Here is a 19,084-nt window from a genome sequence, read left to right as displayed (position 1 = left end):
TAGACAAATATTTTTTTATTAGCATAACAAGACTGATGGTAGTCTTAGATAGCGTGATAAAAAGAATCACAAAATATCTTTAAATTGAAATATAACAATTTATTTAGGTTTTTTTTAAAGTAATTTCTTGATCGACCAACTATTAAGCTGTATAAACAAAGACATTTCTATTAATATATTGTTGATCTTCAAATTAGTCATAGTATCTGTGCTACTTTGTCCTCCAGTGTGGGTCACCCAGTTGAAGTCTGTAAAAATAAAAGGAGTGGCATTGCAGGCATTCACTGCCATCGCAGTGATATCAAATGGTTTAACAACATTTCAGAGCTAAAATGGTCTCAGGGGACAGTGTGGTCCACATGGATGCTTCACATTCATGGGAAGCAGAAGAAAGAAATTCCATAATCCATACTCACAAACTGTAATGACTCAAGAACAATTTATTGCTATGCCACTTTTAAACCAAACATGTTTATTTTAGCCTTGCTTGACAAGTACTCCAGTCTAAGTCGTTGCACTCCGATCACATATACATCTGTGACTTGCCTATAGTAATATGAGAAACATGCTGATACGCATGCATGCTGAAACCGTTGCACTGTAGAGCGCTTTGGAAATGAAAATTATTTTTTAAATGAAATGTCCCAACAGTTTCAGTGTTGTTCTTGGAAAAGAAGATCACCCTTATGACCCCATCAGGAGTAATTAAGGGTTTTATGTGGACATGAAATTGGACTCGACTGTAGCTGCTATAGTTTATTACTTGCCAAGTGATATCTTACAGATTTGTTACTGGTAAAAGGAGTAAAATTTAGATATAAATCAAAATGTATGCATGTAAAGGCCAAGGAACAGACTCTTTAAAACACTTAGCCTTATTTCAAGTATCTACTTCACCACCAAATCTATAGTAACAAGCAAAAAACCAAACATTTCAGATTTTAGTGCCATTTTCAAGAAAACTTGAGTTGGGCAGCAGCTGTTACTGCAGCAGGAAGAGCCTGTGAATATTTTATAGCTGCTGTGACACTTTTTTCCACACAAAATACAATTTATCTTTTGGAACGAGTAAATCCACCATTAACCTGAATCAGCATTCACGATGCAAACAGTGCAAACAATGTCATCTTACATCCCAATCATACACTGCAGGCCATGGATAAATTGTTGAGGAGGTGCAGGAGGAGTATAAGCAGCAGTAAAGATTTAGGGTGAGGACATTCACATTCAATATGTGTGACAAAACCAGGTTTGCAATAAGACAAGTTTACTCTTGTAAAGCAAATAACATTAAACTAGTCTGATTTAAGTGTTATCTTTAGACCTCAGCATGCATTGCCATGTCAATTTCAGCATCGCCAGCAACCAATAATTAGCAAACAGCAAAAAAGCTGCGCTACTCTTAAGCAAATAACCATAGCAATACACATGAAAACAGTCAGTGGTTACTTATTTTGCCAATCAAAGAGACATAACCCGAAGGGTAAAGAAGGAACGGGATTACATGCTATTCGTCCAAGTGAAATTTTGAAAGATACGTATGTTAGGAAACACAGCAGTGCACTTACCTTGGCTGAAGAAGTCCTCAGGAAACATCCCTTCCAGTTTTAACTGAATTCTGATATGGAACGCCAGGACTAAGGCCAGTCGATGAAACTGATAAATATCAGTTACTGCGGCAACATAGGATCAGATAGATTGAGCTAACAGTCAAATCATGTAATAAAAATCTAGATCACAGTTGTTTTCAGCAGAGCAAACCAGTGTGAAGTGTGACAGATGAAGTATATACTGTAATCAGTTATAGTCTATCACACGTGAGCGACAGGTTATGTCAAATGCAATGGACACGTTAGAATATTGGACCAATAGAACTGTTAGCGCTGTGCCATGTTGCTTATATAAACGCAATGGATGGTCATGATGAAATATGCAAAACACCTCATAATGTCAGAATTTATAAGTTACAAAACCACATTTCACTTGGTGCTTTTTTGGAAAGGGTCGATGTGAACACAGTGAAACAGACCCATGGACAGACAAAACACATAAACTGTTGTGAGCAGTATGTTCTTTCACTCCCAGAAGCAGATTTTCAAGAGTCTTCAGTCCAACACATACTGTATGCAGCCTTCAGGGACATGCTTGGACTTGGCACAGATCCCACTCCACAAGAGTTTGTTCATTTATCATGCCGGTGACCTTACTAGATTGATAGTGGGGTATTAAAAACTCTTATTTAGTGGGTCAACTGTTTAAGGTATGCACTAAGGTCATGCATCACCACCATAAATGTATTCATTAAACAGTTTTCCACATGGATTTACCCCCCCTCATTCAAGTTTTTAATTTTGTACTAACCGTACCGACTGTGGTCATAAATGTAAATGTTTCAACACAAATGCATTTTCCTTTTTTCTTTCTTACATATTTTTCCTGTCATCTTGACCTTGAATGGCTCTGCCACGAAGGTCCGTGAGCAATTCAAGTTTCGACATGCAGCATGAAACCACGCTCTGGCACTCTGAGCAAACACTTGAGGTCCAGTCAACAGTCCTCAGCAGACTTATTCATTACTGCTGCACACCACTTAAGCGCGAGTGTATGGAGTATGATTATGGCATCAAAGGTTCAGCAGGAACATGCCACATTAAAGCATCTGCTGATGGTGGCAGAGTAGTATAATCATAATGCTGCGCAAAATGGCTCTTGGCTAAATATAGCAGTAGCTGGATGCCAGAGTAAGTGTCTTTCAATAAGACACTAGAGATTTAAAAAGATGGAGGAAAATGACATCAGCTGTGCAAAGGACCGCATTTATGTCTCATTTTATCAGCTAAGCCATTGGCCGTGCCTCTGTAAGCCGTTTTCAACAAATCATCAAAAAATAAAGCTTGCTTATAGGAAACACCGACTTTGCCTTGAACAGGGCAAATCTGGGGCCTTTTGCAACAAACTCAAATCAGAAATATGACAAAAGCACAGAGAGGTCAATGAAAGACTAATTTATTTTGTTTTGCTTTCAAACTCATCCACGCGTAGTTACAGTTGTTCACAGATCCTCCTGTCTTCAGCATACTGTTAAATTTCAGCTGCACACTAAAGATCCTTTGTGTGTCACACATTTAAATAGACAAATACTTAAGATCAAGGTAAAACACAGAATGCAGTCTAAGTAGTCAGAGTTTGGAGTAGGTCTGAATGATGTGTTTGTGTGTTCCCTTGCATAATAACCAGCATGCCCTTTTTTTGCTTTTGTTTTTCATTGTTATACTGATTCCATATAACATTTCTATAAAAATGACCCTTTAAGCATTTTTTCCCAAACTGAGTCTATCATACTGCAGGTGTAATAAATACCAAACAGGCTTTTAATCACTACACAGTAGTTTAGCTATGTAATGATCTAAAAGGCACTTTTTAAAATTATTATAACATTTTCTTTCACGTAAGGTGGAAAGCTGTCACCGTGATGTCAGGATATCTGAGAAAAAACTGATACCTGAGATTTAAGAAAATTATTTAAGCAAATTTGTGGTTTTTAAAACTTTCTATATTACCTGTATACGTTTTCTATGAATTAAAAACAGGTACATTTGTTTCCTGTTGTTATGTTTCAATAAGATCTTTCAATGTATAGCTCTAATAGAGCATATTTAATTTAATACAAAAAAACAACCTTTCACAGAAGAAAACATTAGCTTAATTATACCAATTCAGACAGTCATCAAAATGTTAGTAAAGTAAGGAAAAGGAAATTCTGCCCACTCTAAATGCATATCAGCAGGCAGTTGAAGTGACCAACTTGACATGTTTGCCTAATGATAGATCGTGAGGGTTATTGCCCCAAGTTGACCTTACACAGCATATTTAGAATTATTTTAATTTTTGTTATTGAAGATGTTAAATTGCCTATGCTGTGTGATTTTAAGTATGATTGCTGACCGCTGATGATCCTATTTACATTTTGATGATGCAGTGGTTACCCCAGAGATGTAGTGCTGAGATATTCAGCCTTAGCGACAATAGTTGAACTGCACAGGCATTGTATACACTGCAGTCCCTCTGAGGTTATAAATCCTGCCTCTGTTTTAGGAGGCCTCAGACGTTTAAATCTGCCCTGCTAGATGTATGTGAGGGTCAATATAGCCCACTGAAATGGCATCTTTTTGATTACACAAAGAAAAAGAATATGTTTTGTTTGCAAATGGGCAGGAGACCCTTTATGTACACATTTTTTCTTCCATACACAGGCAAAACCAAATTTTAATTTTTCTTTTTTTTAATCTGAATTTACTCAGGAGCTCCTCTCACCGAGGCATTCTGGATTATTGAAAAATGCTGGATTTCCCCATGCTAACAAAAGTGAATGACCCTATGAAACTGTTGCAAATGGTATTCACCAAATGTGTTCTTGGAAAAACTGACTATTGGAAGAGTGTGGGAGAGCATCTTAGAAGTAGTATTACTGTGTTGATACAACTTCAGCCAGCATACGGTAATCAGTAACAATGCAGCAAGTGGGCAGTAATGCTGAAGACAGGAGAGAAAACACTTTTTGTTCAAGGGTTTGGAGTGATATTGGTGTGTGTGTGTGTGTGTGTGTGTGTATGCATTGTGTCTGTGTTAGACGGGGTCAGATCCGAGTCAGCTGGTGCCAAAAACTGGACGGCATGAAGCTTTCCATCTTGTCTGCGAAGAAACCCAGGGGTGCAAAGAGTGTGCTGAAGAACTAAAAGTAAGAAAAGGCAGAATTGACTTCCGGTCAACGGTTTGTGAAATTTCTTCCATTTCAAATTAATATTACTACTTCATAACATATCTTTTTGAATTCCATTTAACAGTGGACTTCAAAACTTTAAAAAAAATGTATTATGTGTTTTTTTTTATATATATACTTTGAGTTACATTCATTTAGAAAAGATTACAAAGTACTGCTGTTACACACAGTGAGAAAAGTACACAGATTTAAATAAAGTAAATAGAAACTACTGTCCTCTAGCTCACCCCTTTTAAAATGGCAACCTAACATAAAAAGAAAAGAAAAGAAAATTATATAAGAATTCTCCACAAGCCTGACTTTTATATGCTGGGATGTACAGTTGACTGCTTAGCTTTTTTTTCTCCCTATAAATCAAGCTGAAGTCATTCAGCGCTGCAAATGCAAAGCACAGCTTACAGTTTGGTGCAGTCAGAGTCAAAGGCGGAACATACTTGTACATTTCCTCAAGAAAGCAGCATCATCCAAGATTGATCATTTTACAAACTGCATTCGTGGAAAGATCACAGATGCATCACTACATTTAAGCAGTCTCTCTATAAACTTTATATTATCCATGATTTATGAGAGACACTTTCGGACAGCAGTATCAACAACAGTCACTCTTACAGCTTCACCATCTTCAAGTGAAAAAATGAAAAAAGTAAATAAACGACAGTATTTATTGCCGCTGGGAAAAGCTGCAGACTTACCCATAAAAAGTAAATAAAAGATTCTTAATAACCTTTGATAGTATGATTTGAGCAATAACAACAAAAGGCAAACGATAATAAAAAGCTACAATCAGAATTTATTATAATATAGAGATAAGACTGCAGAAATAATAACCTCTTTTAAGTATATTTTTTGGTGGCAGCTTTGAACCTTTATTGTTATAGGACAGTAGTGAGAAGACAGAAAGCTGAGGAGAGAGAACAGAGGGAAGGTATGCATTAAATGGCTCAGGGTGGATTCGAACCAGGGCTACTAAATGTACACTGACCACGTCCATCTCTTTATGACCACAGGTTATCCATCTTCCGATGGCTGCTTCCAGCAGCTTAATGCGCTATTTCACAAAACTCAAATCATGTCAAACTTTAATATCACAATGAGGTCTCAGTACTAAAATAGCCTCCACAGTCACCGGATCTCAGTCCAGTAGAGCACCTTTGGGATGTAGCTGAGAATCAGATCACGAATGTGATCTGCAAAAACTGTGAGATCTTATCATCTCATCACGGACCACAATCTCTGAGGAATGTTTCAGGCACCTTGTTGAATCTATGCCACAAAGAATTACGTTATGATGCAATTTAAATGCTAGCTAATAATAATAGTTAGATGTCCTCTGAAATATTACAATATGAGGTCGTGCTAAAAGTGTGTTTGATACACTTAAAATCCAATTAGTAAAAGTGGGCGATCCACAGGTAAGAAAAACACACGGACTGTCACGACCACCAAAATCCGCCGCGTTTTCCTGCTTTTAAGAGCAGCAGATTCATAGAAATCTGTTTTTCCTCAGAAGGCAGTGAGTACCTCTGTGTTCCTCCCTCATTGGTTTTCATGCACTCTATCTGAACATCTGAACATTACACAAACCAGACTAGCCGGACTGGCTGTAAAAGTCCAATCTGCACCCAATCTTTCCCATAACAAAAGGAACAGAACTAGATGTTCTCAGAGACTCGCTTCAAGACTAAAAGGCCCTAATAAACAGGCTGACCATAAACAAAAGATTAGCCAAAGTAAGAAGTTTGCCAAACTGGCTAAAACACATAACACAACACTTCTATAATACACAAACACAAAATGAAGCAGTGCAAGCATCCATACGTTCTAACCTTTAAGGCTGCATGTTTGCTGTGGCTTTAAACTTGTATTTTTCAGCTCTTCCCACTGATAGCTAAAGTTAGACTATAACTTGTTATCATAAACACTGACTTTACAAGCCTTCGACTCCCATGAGCCTCCAGTGTTGCTGACAGTGATAGAAGGCAGCAATTACCAAAGGAACTTAAAGGTTCGGGTTACCAATAACACCCATTAAAAAATGAGACCCAATGGTCAAAGCTAAAACTGGTCAGCCAATAACCCTGAAATCTGAGTCAAACTCATGATAACATTAAAAATTTCAGTGATAAGAAATCTATAAATTCAAACCAAACGTGTCTGAGATGAAACTGGGAAGTCAAGCAATACCACTTACTGCTTTGGCAAAGACACCCATTAGTTCAGGAAACTGATGTGTGAGCATGGCCAGCATGGCAGTGAAAGAGCAAAGGCCTGCTGTGAAGAGGATGAAGAAGGGAAGCTCTTTCTTTGGGTACACAGACACCTCGTGGAAAGCTGGAGAAAATCGAGACAAAAAGAGAAACAGTATCACAAGCAGGGCAGATGAACTTTTGTTTTAAAGAGACGAGGTTTTGAGTAGATTTAATGTACTTACAGGGCAGTAGTTCCCTATCTGCTGTTTCTGTGCATCCTGGGTACGGGTAAAAGAGGTGACCCTTCTCCAGTGGGTAGGGAATTATTCGGAAAGCTGCAGAATACAGTCGAAGGGGAAAAGCGGGACATTAAATCTGGATGAGTAACACACCACAAACTATGCTTAAGTGCAGCTATTTAAAACACAAATACGGAGCAATTTTCGGTAAACCATTTAAGTTGGATACAAGATACTGACGTCCAGATAAAATATAACAATAATATTCTTCTTGTGATGATCTCATCCACTTATAGCAATGCGTATTTGTGGGTGTACTGTGAATACATGACTTATGACACAATGATAAAAAAAAAAAAAAAAGACAGGGCAGCTGACTAGTAAAGCTTTACACCTGCAAGGCTGTAGGTTCAAAACCAAAAAGAGAAGTAGCTTTTCTAGTATAGTGTTTTCAAAGTACAGGCTAGGTTGGGTGATAGCTTACTAACATGAAAGAAAGCAAATGAGAACCTAAAACATTTATATCTGAAAAAATAACCATAAAAAGAAAGGTACATACTGCCCTCCCAGGTGCAGTGTAGTAGGTTTAAGGCTCCTTCTGCCCTCTTCCAGTGCTGCAGATGGAAGAAAGCGTATGCTACTGCCTCACTGTCACCCCTCTTCAAGATGTGTTCTGGAGGCAGGATCAAGCTCTTCATCTCTAATAAGTACTACAAATAGGAAGTGGAAAAAATACAGGACTTCTGTTCAGTATCTGGTCTTTTTGGTACCTTTATATCTTCATTTCTCATCCTTCACTCAGCTGTACTGTTTAGTTTAAATTTATTGTCATACTGTGATCAGTTGCACAAACAACATGAACTCAAACGAGCACATTGCACATTATGTTTAGTCAGTGATTCAGATTTCCACCTTTTTTTTTACATTAGGATTTACTCAGGCATAACGAATGAAAACGCGTTTTTCAAATAGCTTTAAATGACAAAAAATTGCATAGATTTCTGATCCACAATGTAAGACTGACACTTCTTTTCTTCTATGGGAACTAACTGCACATAGTCACGCTCATAAAAGACCATTCTGAGCAAAAAAACATCCTGAATTTGTTCAGTTACCGACTTCTTTCAGTATATTTTTGAATAAGAGCAAGAATAATGAAGCAGTTAAAACAATTTCTATTCTGATAGATGGTAAGATAATGACCTGAAATTGAATGAAAATTTGACAAATCAGCAGACAACTGTTTACTGAATCACAGTCTGGGTGTTGTCTGAGGAAGGCACTGTGGACATTGGACAACATTTTGGGACTTTCGATGCAGCCGGCACACATGTCTATGACAGCAGACACAGCAGATTTATGACGCACCTTAGATGTAAGCTGATGGTTCTGAGATTGCATTTGGACAAATGGACTGTTAACAACATGCAACCAAAGTCTGCTCAAAAGTACAACTACTGGAAACAGAAACCAGGAAAATTAAAGTGAACAAAATCTTATCCAGTGCCCACAAACACTGATGACTGTTTGGGTTTAAAAAAAAAAAAGATTCCTTGTGGTCCCAAATAACTTCATGCAGCTTCAATGTTGTCATTCATATTTTCTCGTCATTTCTCAATGAGTACTTTTTGCTCTATTGTGCAAATCCCCCAGGCTAACTCCCTGTGGAATGTAATCATATTCTGTACATGTGAGGTATTTATCTAGAACCTTATTTTGCAATTGTTCAAGGTGGAAGGGAAAAGTTTTCCAAAGGTCTCACTCTCTCTATATACGTGAGTCAGTGTATGTGTGTTATTGTTACAGTACAGTAACATCATTCCATGAATGTGTAACATGCCCAACTTGCTTCTATTCTCTTGGCCTACTGCATAAGTTTGTCCCAGTGAGTCAGTTGGTTCACTGAGCTGACAAATCCCAGAGTTACAACCTATAGAACTTCCTCTCTCTCACTCTGAAATAGAAGAAATCTAGCTTTTAGAGTACATACATCAATATATTGTGCAGAGCTTTTTCTGGGGGGGCGGGGGGCAATAAATGTTTTTAAAGGTCTATATCCGTCAGCATAGAAGTCCTTAATGTATACCTATTGACGCCGATGAATGTGACAATCTATGCATTTCATGTCTGTGGTGCCCAGTGTGGCAGGGGTCTGTTTTAAACAACATCCAAGTGCAGTGCTGGGGCCCCCTTGGGCTGGATTCCCGAGCGGCCAGCTTTGCAGTGCTTTGGATCTCACACTGACACTTTGGGAAGGTTACCCCACAGCTAATCCTGTCTAATCCCTTCCATGGTCACAGGTTCAGTCATCCATCCATCCATCTAGCCAGTCAGACCATGCAGCTTCACCATCCCTGACCCTGTCCCCTACCCCCATCCCCATAATCACTTACTACCAAGGCTCATCATTGTCTTTCTCCAATTTGTCTTTACATATGTTCAAGGCCCTATAACTGCTACCTGTGTCACCCATTTTTCCTACTGCCTGTAGCTGCACATCATTTTCTCTCTTTCTCAGTTGACATGCAGATTCTTACATTTTTCATCACATGTTATTTTTAGACACCTATACATAGCTGTACAAAAAAACTTGCAAATTTACACCTATGTTACCTCTGTCCTTCTCATCTCTCATACCTCTCAGCTTCACGGATAAAGGCTCAATTAAGCAGGTTACCATCATAAAGCAACACTTAAGTAATCATCTGTATTTCACAGGATTTTAGTGGACTGTACTGTCTTGCAGTTTTTCTCCGTCCATCCTGACATTTTCTCTAACAGCAATCGGCAGCCAAGAGACAACCAGAAGGTGCTTGTTTGCCCTTCTCACTTATCCTGTCTGACTTACTTACATCAGCTCTACTCGGTTCAGCCAAGGCACTTGACTGTCTTCATCTTCTTCCTTCCTTTATTCTGAGCACAAACATTTCACCATGCTCTATTCCCTCTCAGAGGAGAGGCAGCTAGCCAGCTCGACCACCACAGACGAAACCTATCACTGGTTTATTGTGGTGGATTATAAAACCTCCCTAACTGCTATAATAATTCACATTAATTTTATGCAACACAAGAAAGGATAGCATAAAATAGAAGAAAGAACTTAGTGAGTATGGAAGCAAGCTTTAATTCAGACCATTTATCAGCAAGAAAGCCAAGTCGTTCATTCAGTAAAACAGGTTGTTTTTTCGATTATTATTATTTCCTGTATTTCAATATATTTGAGCTTAAAACATCAGCTGATTTTATAAAAAATCAGACACTAAGAACCCTATAAAATATACAGGGATATTATACTTAAAATGTATTAATTGAGGACAGGCATTCAATTTTCTTTAGGTGTAGGGGGCATCAATAATCCTAAAGGTGAACTTTTAAGGAAAAGCAGCTCATGCAGCAATGCAATGACATAAGCATAGATGTTCTTCTACAAAAGAACAGTAAAGAAGAACAAAGGTGGGGTTTTAGAAGAGTTAAGTCAAAATCCTGACTAATAATCGTGATGGAAGGATCTAAAGCAAGCAGTTCATGTAAGAAACACCACCAACATCCCACAGTACCTCGTAATGTTGCTATAGTAAAGATTCACAAACTTTTAACGATCCTGTTCCTTGTAAATATTTCTGTCTAATTTTTTAACTGGGTTAACCGCAAGTACTTTTAGGTATTCCGAGAAAATGTGATGATATTTTGGTCGATATTCATTCAGAAATTAGGACAATTCTAATGCATTTTTATCTCTGTTGTTAATAATGAGTGGACAGTACATGGCACACATATGTCTGGGTCTTTCTATGTTTTAAGACTAACCATTTAGAGTGGCTGGCTGCTCAGCTGTCCTTCCTTGCATGCCATGGCATTAGAACTGGTGACACCTCAGTCACACCCCCACCTCCCTGTTCTGCAGCCTTCCTCTGCACTCCCTGTCGCCTCTTTGATGAAGGGATTGAATTTCATGTGTTCTCCTTTCATCCCTGGGCAGTCATAAGCTCAGAGCATAACTCATAAGCTTCCTTTTGATTCTAATCTGCGGCACTTTGCCGCACACAATGAAGCACAGAGGCAACATTGCCATCAACCCTGTAGTTGTTTATAATTTTTGTTTTTAAAACAATGTAAAATATATAATTTTAACAAACATTGACACTAGCTACTTCATCTTGTGCCACAGGTAAGGGAACTTATATTTGTCCCCAAGTGGGCGAAACTTAAGCCACAGTCCAATTCCTGTAACTACCCCATTTTTGTCATCTGGATGAAACCTCGTCCATCTTAATTCATAACAAACTCAAATGCTCCTATTCTGTCTCAATTTACAAACCAAACAGCCAATTTCAGTGATACACTAAGAAAAAAACTCTGGTTTTCTGACCCTTGACAGGCAATCTAGAGGAGAGAATGTCATTGAGAATTGGGTGAGATAAAAAACTGCCATTTAAAGTGGGGTAAACTAGCAAAGTAAATAGGCCTGGGTCGCTTTGAGCGCTTCAGATTGAATGCATGTTAGCAAAAATGGTAGTAAAAATAAATGTAAAGCAGATTTAGCAAGCAGGGACATTTGATCAGTTATCCAAGCATCTGGGAAACTGTCAGTTTCTTAACCACTGGCTGCTAGAGAGGATAACTGGAATGGACAGGCAGATGTAGAAATGAGTGGAGGATAAATAGAAGAGGACAAGAAGATGAGGAGGAGAAGAAAATAGAAGGGAGCAAAAGAGAAGAGGAGGAAATTAGATGGATGAAGAGCTGGTGAGGAGAAGGGGCTGAGCGAGAGCACTGAACCAGCTGTGCAAATGAAGTGTGTGTGTGTGTCTGTATATGTAGATTTTTGTGTGTGCATAGCCTTTTAAGCAGTCTGAATGAACTCATGTGATGTAGCCTGGTATTATATTCATATATAATCTGCTTGGCATGCTTGATAACACACTCGCCACTTAATGCTTGGCCCAACAATGCTCCTTCAGTATTCCAAATCTGTGTGTGTACCACAGGCTACTGCACTGTTTTTATTGTTTGACTGTACGGATGGTAACGACAGTCTGACTAAAGTCAGTTTTGACAGAAATGAAAGCATGATCATAACGTTTGGCACATCTTCTCATTATACAGAGAATAAATTCTGCGGACTTTGACTTCTTCGAGGAGTGCCAGTAGTTCAATGTTTATTACATTTGTTTTTGAGAAGTAGCTTAAAAATCCAAAGGACTGCAATGGTGGTGATCTCATCTATCAATCTAGGATGATGACCTTTTGGCTGCAGTGAGAAATACTAAAGTCTGCTATATCAAGACCTACACAAATATATTTTAAGTCCTCAAAGCACAAGTTGTTATACTATACTTACTTAATTCTTCACCTACTGCCATTAATTGTTTTCCAGTGTTCTGGAAAAAAGAATTTATGGCTAGCACCCTTAATCAATTGTAGCCTCACAAAGTCACAAGCATGACTGTAAACTATGAATTCGTTTGGTTTGTTGCTACTACTTGAGGTTTAACACATCACTCAGCTGCTGGAGGCTTATGATGTATCCTGTGCTCACCTCAGGTGTTGCTGTTAGATTTTTTTTTCTTATGTAGGAAGAAATTGGTTACTTATTCTTTTGCTCAATGATTTCTCTAAACTTTGGATCACAACAGCCAAAGCCCCTCTACTCTGCTTGCACCGGTTGAATGCAATACTATCTGTTCTGGAGTCTTTACAGTAACAAAAACATACTCCCCTTCTCTTATCAAGCCAACTATAATGCATCTTCTGTGGTCTCACGTACATGCTTTAGTTTATTGCTTCTTTTTTTAGTGCGTTTAATGTTGTCTGAAGTTTATCTGAAATGTGTAGATGCTTTGGTAGGACTAAAACATTAGATGTAATGTGGAAAGATCATTAAAAAAACATTAAATCTGTACTGAAACCAATTACTATAAAAAAAGAGGAATGACTCTGATAACCATAAAACCACTTTCAGTTCAAATGGGCAGATGTTGATTGTTTTGAGACTTTGTCTTTGAAACAGTTCTGAAGTTTTCATCAGCTGATGGAAACACGATGGTGTGATCTGGCCTGTATAGTTCTTGTATTAGAAACTTTGCCAAAGCAACAGTAGTCCTACAGCTGAGGAAACTAAACTCAGATGTTCTTTTTTTTTTTAAGCCTCATGCACCAAATCTGCTTTTGGTGACAACAAGCCCGCCCATTTAAAGAGGCCAAAGGAGTCGCAGGTGCACTCATCTCTTAGACATGCCAGACAACACAAAGCAACACCCCCTCCTTCCCTACTGTTGCATTTCCATACCCAGTGCTCTGCTATGAGAGCACTGAGTATGCACCAGATTCCACAGTCAAATGCTGAAAGACGAGCTGTCCAATAATCCTCCATGAAAGGTGTGTTAAAATTTCATAATGTCATTTAGCCATTCACCTAAATTCAAAGAAGTCATTTTGACAAAGTTGGCAGTGTGACATTCAGACTGTCTGTTTGGCTCAAACAAGGGATGAGGGGATAAGGGAACATGAGAGGATAAGAAACAGGATGAGGGTATGTGATGAGAGGAAAGAGGACGGCTGCCTCTGGGCAGAATGGGAAGGGAGCAGTTGGAGAGATATTGAAGATGAGGGCCCTCACTTTAAAATCAAAGGCTGGATCAAAGTGCTGGCTGATGTTTCCCCCTCCATGCATGCAAACACACAGCTTCTCTTTCTCTCTCTCAGAATAGGAGTCTGTGAAATGAAATAACATCACACTACAAAGGCTGAACTGGGACAAAACTCTGCTGCATCTGGTTGTGTATCAATCTGTGCGCATGTGGACGTGTGACATCTAAACCTGTGGGAACTGATGTGAAAAGAGATATGCAGCTAGAGTCCCATATTCTCCTGGTCCAGCTGTAGACAGAGCTGTGATAATATGACCAACTGATCACCAAGTTAAAAAATATTCAGTGCACTAAAACACTGGTAAAACCAATATAGACTTGATACCAAAATAGTGTTCTGACTTAAGAAAATGAAATATGCTGATCAAATTTGTATACGTTGTATAATAACTACAACAATAATAAAGATATATAAATATTAATATAATAACAATCAAAGTGAATTGCATACTGTAGAAGAATTTTAAATGTGGATAAAATCCACGATCTAGAGATGACACTACCAGTGAGAAAATAACCTTTACTGACATCTCCTGGTGAGCCAGCAGCACAGAACGAATGGAATGAAAGCTGCTGTAGTTGCACCACCTATTACAGTCAAAATAACTCACTTGTGATTGACTGTTTACTTTACTGTCTGCTTTTCCTGTTTGCCCTGAATGGGACCTTTACGAATGGCAGCCGTGTGAGTATTGCGTGATTAGACCAGATAGAGGCAGTAATATTTAAAGTAACGTCAAGCTAAATTTCTGCCTTTTGTTTGTATGCCTCCCCTTACAGGTAAAGTTGCAGTTTACATCCATGTCTGTGCAGACTCATGTAAGATATGAACTCAAGACTCTGAAATAATTTAATATCTGGGCAACAAACACTAGTATCACAAACTGAGTTTCAATTTCAATTGTGAAATCTGGTCAGAATTTCCTCTTTAGTTCATTAGCTGAAAAAGCTGTTTTTTCAGAATATTAAGGTGTCACAGTGAAGCTGTCCTTTGACCTTTTGCCTCTAAAATGCCAGTTTTTCATCATTTTCATCTACATAAGGCAATGGTGAAATTTTGCAATAGAAAGTGACCAAAAAACATTTTTTGTGAGGTTAGAGTGACTTTTGAATTTCATCACCTCTTACTTAATACTCATACTTCCAATTCCAAATGATGTTGTGTCCAGTAAAACGTGATGGATAAACAGAACTATCCATCCAATAAAAAAAGAAAAAAAAAAAAACAACAATCCACCAAACCACTTGTGGCACACGGATGAAGGGCGTGAACTAACAGTGTTACAATGATACAAGACCGTTTGTTCAAAAACAAATGTTTTCTCAGTGTAAAGACGCTTATTATTATTTTAACAGTACATCTCAGTTTTTATATATGATAAGAAATGTTGCTGTAGTACAGAGAACTCTATCAGCACCAAAAATGTCTAAAATTACAATATTTAACATACCCCCCTCAACCCGATCCAAAGAAATTTCCATAGTACTGTAGATAGTGAAAGAGAGTTGAGGGGAAAAAAAAACATACAAGAAATGTTTTGTTTTCGGTGTTATTGTTTATCTAATTAGGGTGGCGATCTTTACCAGTAGAAAAGCTGTAAAACCAATGAAAATACAGTGAAAAGTGGGCACCACTTTATCTCAGTAGGTGAGCAGGCGACCACATGCCGCACGGCAGCAGCCCAGGTTTGAGTCGTACCTGCGACCCTTTGCTGAGTGTCTTCCCCCTCTCTTTCTACCCAAATTCCTGTCCTGTCTAAACTATCCAATAAAAGCTGGAAATGTAAAACTAATGCAAATAAACCCCAAAACAGTTAAAAATGCAAAATCTATGCCCTCCTTCAGATTTTCCAAAGCCGTCCAGTGGGTTGGAATGGAGTCTCTGGTGGGGCAATTCTGGCCCCGGGCTTTGTGTTTGACAGCCTGGTTTAAAGATCATCTGGTCACTAATGTATGTTTTCATTCAGGATGAAGACCTATGTTTGCTGTCAGATAAATGACTGACCTTTGGCACGTGGGGATTGAACTCAACGGCTCTGTGTATGGCCTCCACAGCATTCATCTCTGCTGTGCTTAGCCCCCGCCTGGATGCTGCCTCTGGTGAAAACCTAAGAAATCACATCTCACATTCGTGACAAAGTTAGGGCAATCACATACAACAACTGAAGCTAACAGAAAAAATAACTTACTTATCTGAGACAGCCCGTGCTTTCAGCAGCGCAGATGTATAGCATATAGTAGCTGATTTTGGCAAACTGATATCTAAAGTAGAAGCAGAAGTTGTGTTTATGTGACTGGGCATGCAACTCAAATGACTGACCTACTTTGTGCAAAATCATGGTATGTTGATATTCAAAAGTAATTAAATATTTGTTGAGTTTAGTCTTACCGTCATATTTTGCAAGGACTGCTTGCACATCAGCATATGCCTGAAGCTCTAGAAGAGCCTCAAGGAGGTTTTCGTGTATATTTAACATTCCCAACAATGGGAACTCCTTCATTAACTGTACAGAGATAAAACATATTAAGGTTCACAGTTTTAGGCACAGTAAACATGTCGACTTAGTAACATACTTTCTGTGACAAAACAATAAAGCAGTAAACATGTTTAAAGGTGATACTCACATCTCTCATCATTTTTACTGCTTCTTTAATTCGCCCCAACTTGCGTGCACACATTGCCAATCTGCGTTTAATATATACTAGTAGGTTGATATCTTTTCCTGCTGTATTGCAAAGAGAAAATATTTCACTGCAAAGCAAAATAACCATGAGTTTAAAAAACAAAACAAATTAAACTGTATTGTATATGAATATCACGCTACATTTTGTGGTCCAATGTAGAGCACTCATGTTATCTTGGAGCTGTAATTCTTCCATCATGAGAGGGAGTGTAAAACAAATAATACACTTTGCTGTATTATATCTATCTGTGGCATATTGAGAGGTCCACACTGAAGTACTAAACTGCACAACGTGGGTAAGGGCATGCAGCACAAGCAGGATAAATATACAGTGTTGAGTTACTCTTCATCTACTGAGCTTTCTTTGTACTACTATGCCCTAGAGTACGTTATTGTAGTGCATTAAAAACCATCCTTACCAATACTTAGAGCTTTTTTAAAAAGGCGTTCGGCTTCTGTGATAGTTGTTGCTTCTTCCTCTGCTAGAAGCACATAGGCTGCAGCACATCTACACAAATGTACACAAGAAATTAATGTATTTATAAATAGCAATCCAAGCTGTTTTTTTATAGTGCACAAGAAAATATTTATATTTACTCACAAATAAAAAATAAGAGATGATGTCATAACAAAGACAAAACTTGAGAATGGTAGCACCCTTAAAGACGCTAATATACTGTATATAAACATTATCATTTAAATATATTAATGCATTTAAACAAAAGTCAGCACAATAAAGACTCTTCAAAGATTATTTAATTATTACAAGTACCATACAAAGCTGTCTGAATTTACTTGTACTCTAAACTCTAAGTTCTGTAAATCTAAGATTCTAAACAGCAGCACCAACCTCAACCTCTTTTTCTCATTAATGTGATGGCAATATAACTGTAATACAGTCTCACTTTAATGAAGCCTAACACTGAGCATCTTGAGGTGCAAGGCGTCTAGAAATATGTATGGAGAGGTTCACTGTGTACGAGTAGAACTCACTGGTGGTTGATCTCTATGGCCTGATAAGCTGCTCTGATCCTGGCTTGAGGATTTCTCTCTCTCCAGGCCTTCTGCATCACTGTAAGAAGATGATCATCTAGGCTTACTGCAATATAGATGTGAGTTTATGGTACTGGTATACAAACCCGTAGTGCTTCACATCATAAAAAAAGGAATTTCTGGCATGTATTGCATGTATGCATTGATTGCATAGATTTGAGCAATTTGCCTCATCTTTGTATAACTCACCAGCATCCTCTGGCCTTAACTGCTGAGTGTCTCCTGTGAAGAAGGTCTGATGATCTTGAGCAGATAGGTTCATATCATAATATGTTAAGGGTTCCTTCCCAGTCACCCAGGTGTACCTGTGGTACACAGAGTAAAAATAATAGCTTCCATTTTATGGTTCAGTGAATCAAATGAAAAAATAATACTTCTGCACTAAAGACAAAAAGTAGGTTTAAATCGTTACAAATCTTTAGAAAATTCTGATATTATGAATTACTCATTTTAAAAGGTTATTTAACAGAAAAAAATAATGTTCATATACATAGCAGCAGGCACTGGTTCGTGAAAGCCGCCATGTTGCCTCCTTGTCTTGAATACAGTGGCTAACATGGACATTGCCATTGTTCCTGATAAGTTTTATATATTTAGCCAAAGATTGGCCAGTATCAAGATAGTGCAGTATATCTTATAACATTCTTTTGATCTAAAAATCACAAATAGCTCTTTCAAACTATAAATGTCCATTTAATATTTGTATATTTTTCTCCTCCTCCACCACTGCTCCATCAATTAAGCTGACTGCAATCTGCAATCTACTGACATCAAGTGGTGAGATTTTACACACTTAACCTTTATGAAATTTAAATGTGTTTGAACCACATAATTATCTGAATAAAATCTTAAACAAACACATACCTGTTATATTCAGCTCCTCTAAAAAGATTCAAAGGATTTCGCCAGACCTTGCATTCTACAAACAGAGGTTGTTGTTACTGTTTACATAAATATGAATAATAATGCTATGATCGGCTGCATCATGTATATTTTTTTTTACCTGAAACACTGGGCCTAGGCTCTGCATCTCCATTAACTGATGAGAACAGACCAGTTGTGGAGCTGCTTTCCACTCCACCAAGCAAAGGACGCAGGTGGCTCACCGATACTTGTTCAATAAACGAAGTCCCATATTTACGAAAATACCACCATTCAAATATCTGTAATAAAAACATAAACGGTTAATATGCTTTTATTAATATGTGCCATTATACAGCCTGAACATTTGTATTGGTATTTGTCGCTGATTTTGTGCTAAATGAATCTTTAAATTGAGAGTGATGAAGAGCTAAAAAACTTAAAAAGCTAAAAATAATAATAATAATAATAATTAAAGGGTTTATGATGGATTTTTTTGGTCCCTTCTGAACATAAGAAGGAATGAAAAATTATATATATATATATATATATATACATACACACACACATATATATATACACACACACACACACATATATATATACATACGCACACACATATATATAT

The 19,084-nt window shown here is 37.8% G+C and overlaps 1 protein-coding gene across 2 annotated transcripts in view; it reads right to left on the bottom strand.

Moving 5' to 3' along the window:
- Positions 1 to 2,990: 2,990 nt before the first annotated feature.
- The window catches only part of LOC102213679 (suppressor of tumorigenicity 7 protein-like), a 17,172-nt gene continuing 1,078 nt past the window's right edge, over positions 2,991 to 19,084 (bottom strand). Inside the window, exons 3-15 of one of the 2 annotated variants that reach the window (XM_005740012.1) lie at positions 18,599 to 18,758; positions 18,460 to 18,514; positions 17,785 to 17,900; positions 17,536 to 17,641; positions 16,962 to 17,050; positions 16,484 to 16,584; positions 16,248 to 16,362; positions 16,048 to 16,120; positions 15,864 to 15,966; positions 7,768 to 7,918; positions 7,212 to 7,304; positions 6,972 to 7,111; positions 2,991 to 4,732 (exon numbers count right to left, since the gene is read on the bottom strand). In XM_005740012.1, the coding sequence (XP_005740069.1) occupies positions 4,637 to 4,732; positions 6,972 to 7,111; positions 7,212 to 7,304; positions 7,768 to 7,918; positions 15,864 to 15,966; positions 16,048 to 16,120; positions 16,248 to 16,362; positions 16,484 to 16,584; positions 16,962 to 17,050; positions 17,536 to 17,641; positions 17,785 to 17,900; positions 18,460 to 18,514; positions 18,599 to 18,758 (1,398 nt within the window). In that variant the 3' untranslated portion in view covers positions 2,991 to 4,636. The remainder of the gene's footprint in view (positions 4,733 to 6,971; positions 7,112 to 7,211; positions 7,305 to 7,767; positions 7,919 to 15,863; positions 15,967 to 16,047; positions 16,121 to 16,247; positions 16,363 to 16,483; positions 16,585 to 16,961; positions 17,051 to 17,535; positions 17,642 to 17,784; positions 17,901 to 18,459; positions 18,515 to 18,598; positions 18,759 to 19,084) is intronic. The other variant, XM_005740013.1, reaches the window with a different exon arrangement.

The sequence above is a fragment of the Pundamilia nyererei genome, unplaced genomic scaffold (genome assembly GCF_000239375.1).
Source record: "Pundamilia nyererei isolate P.nyererei 1_Seehausen unplaced genomic scaffold, PunNye1.0 scaffold00096, whole genome shotgun sequence".
Taxonomy (NCBI): Eukaryota; Metazoa; Chordata; class Actinopteri; order Cichliformes; family Cichlidae; genus Pundamilia; species Pundamilia nyererei.
This window is presented reverse-complemented; position numbering and strand designations above follow the sequence as displayed.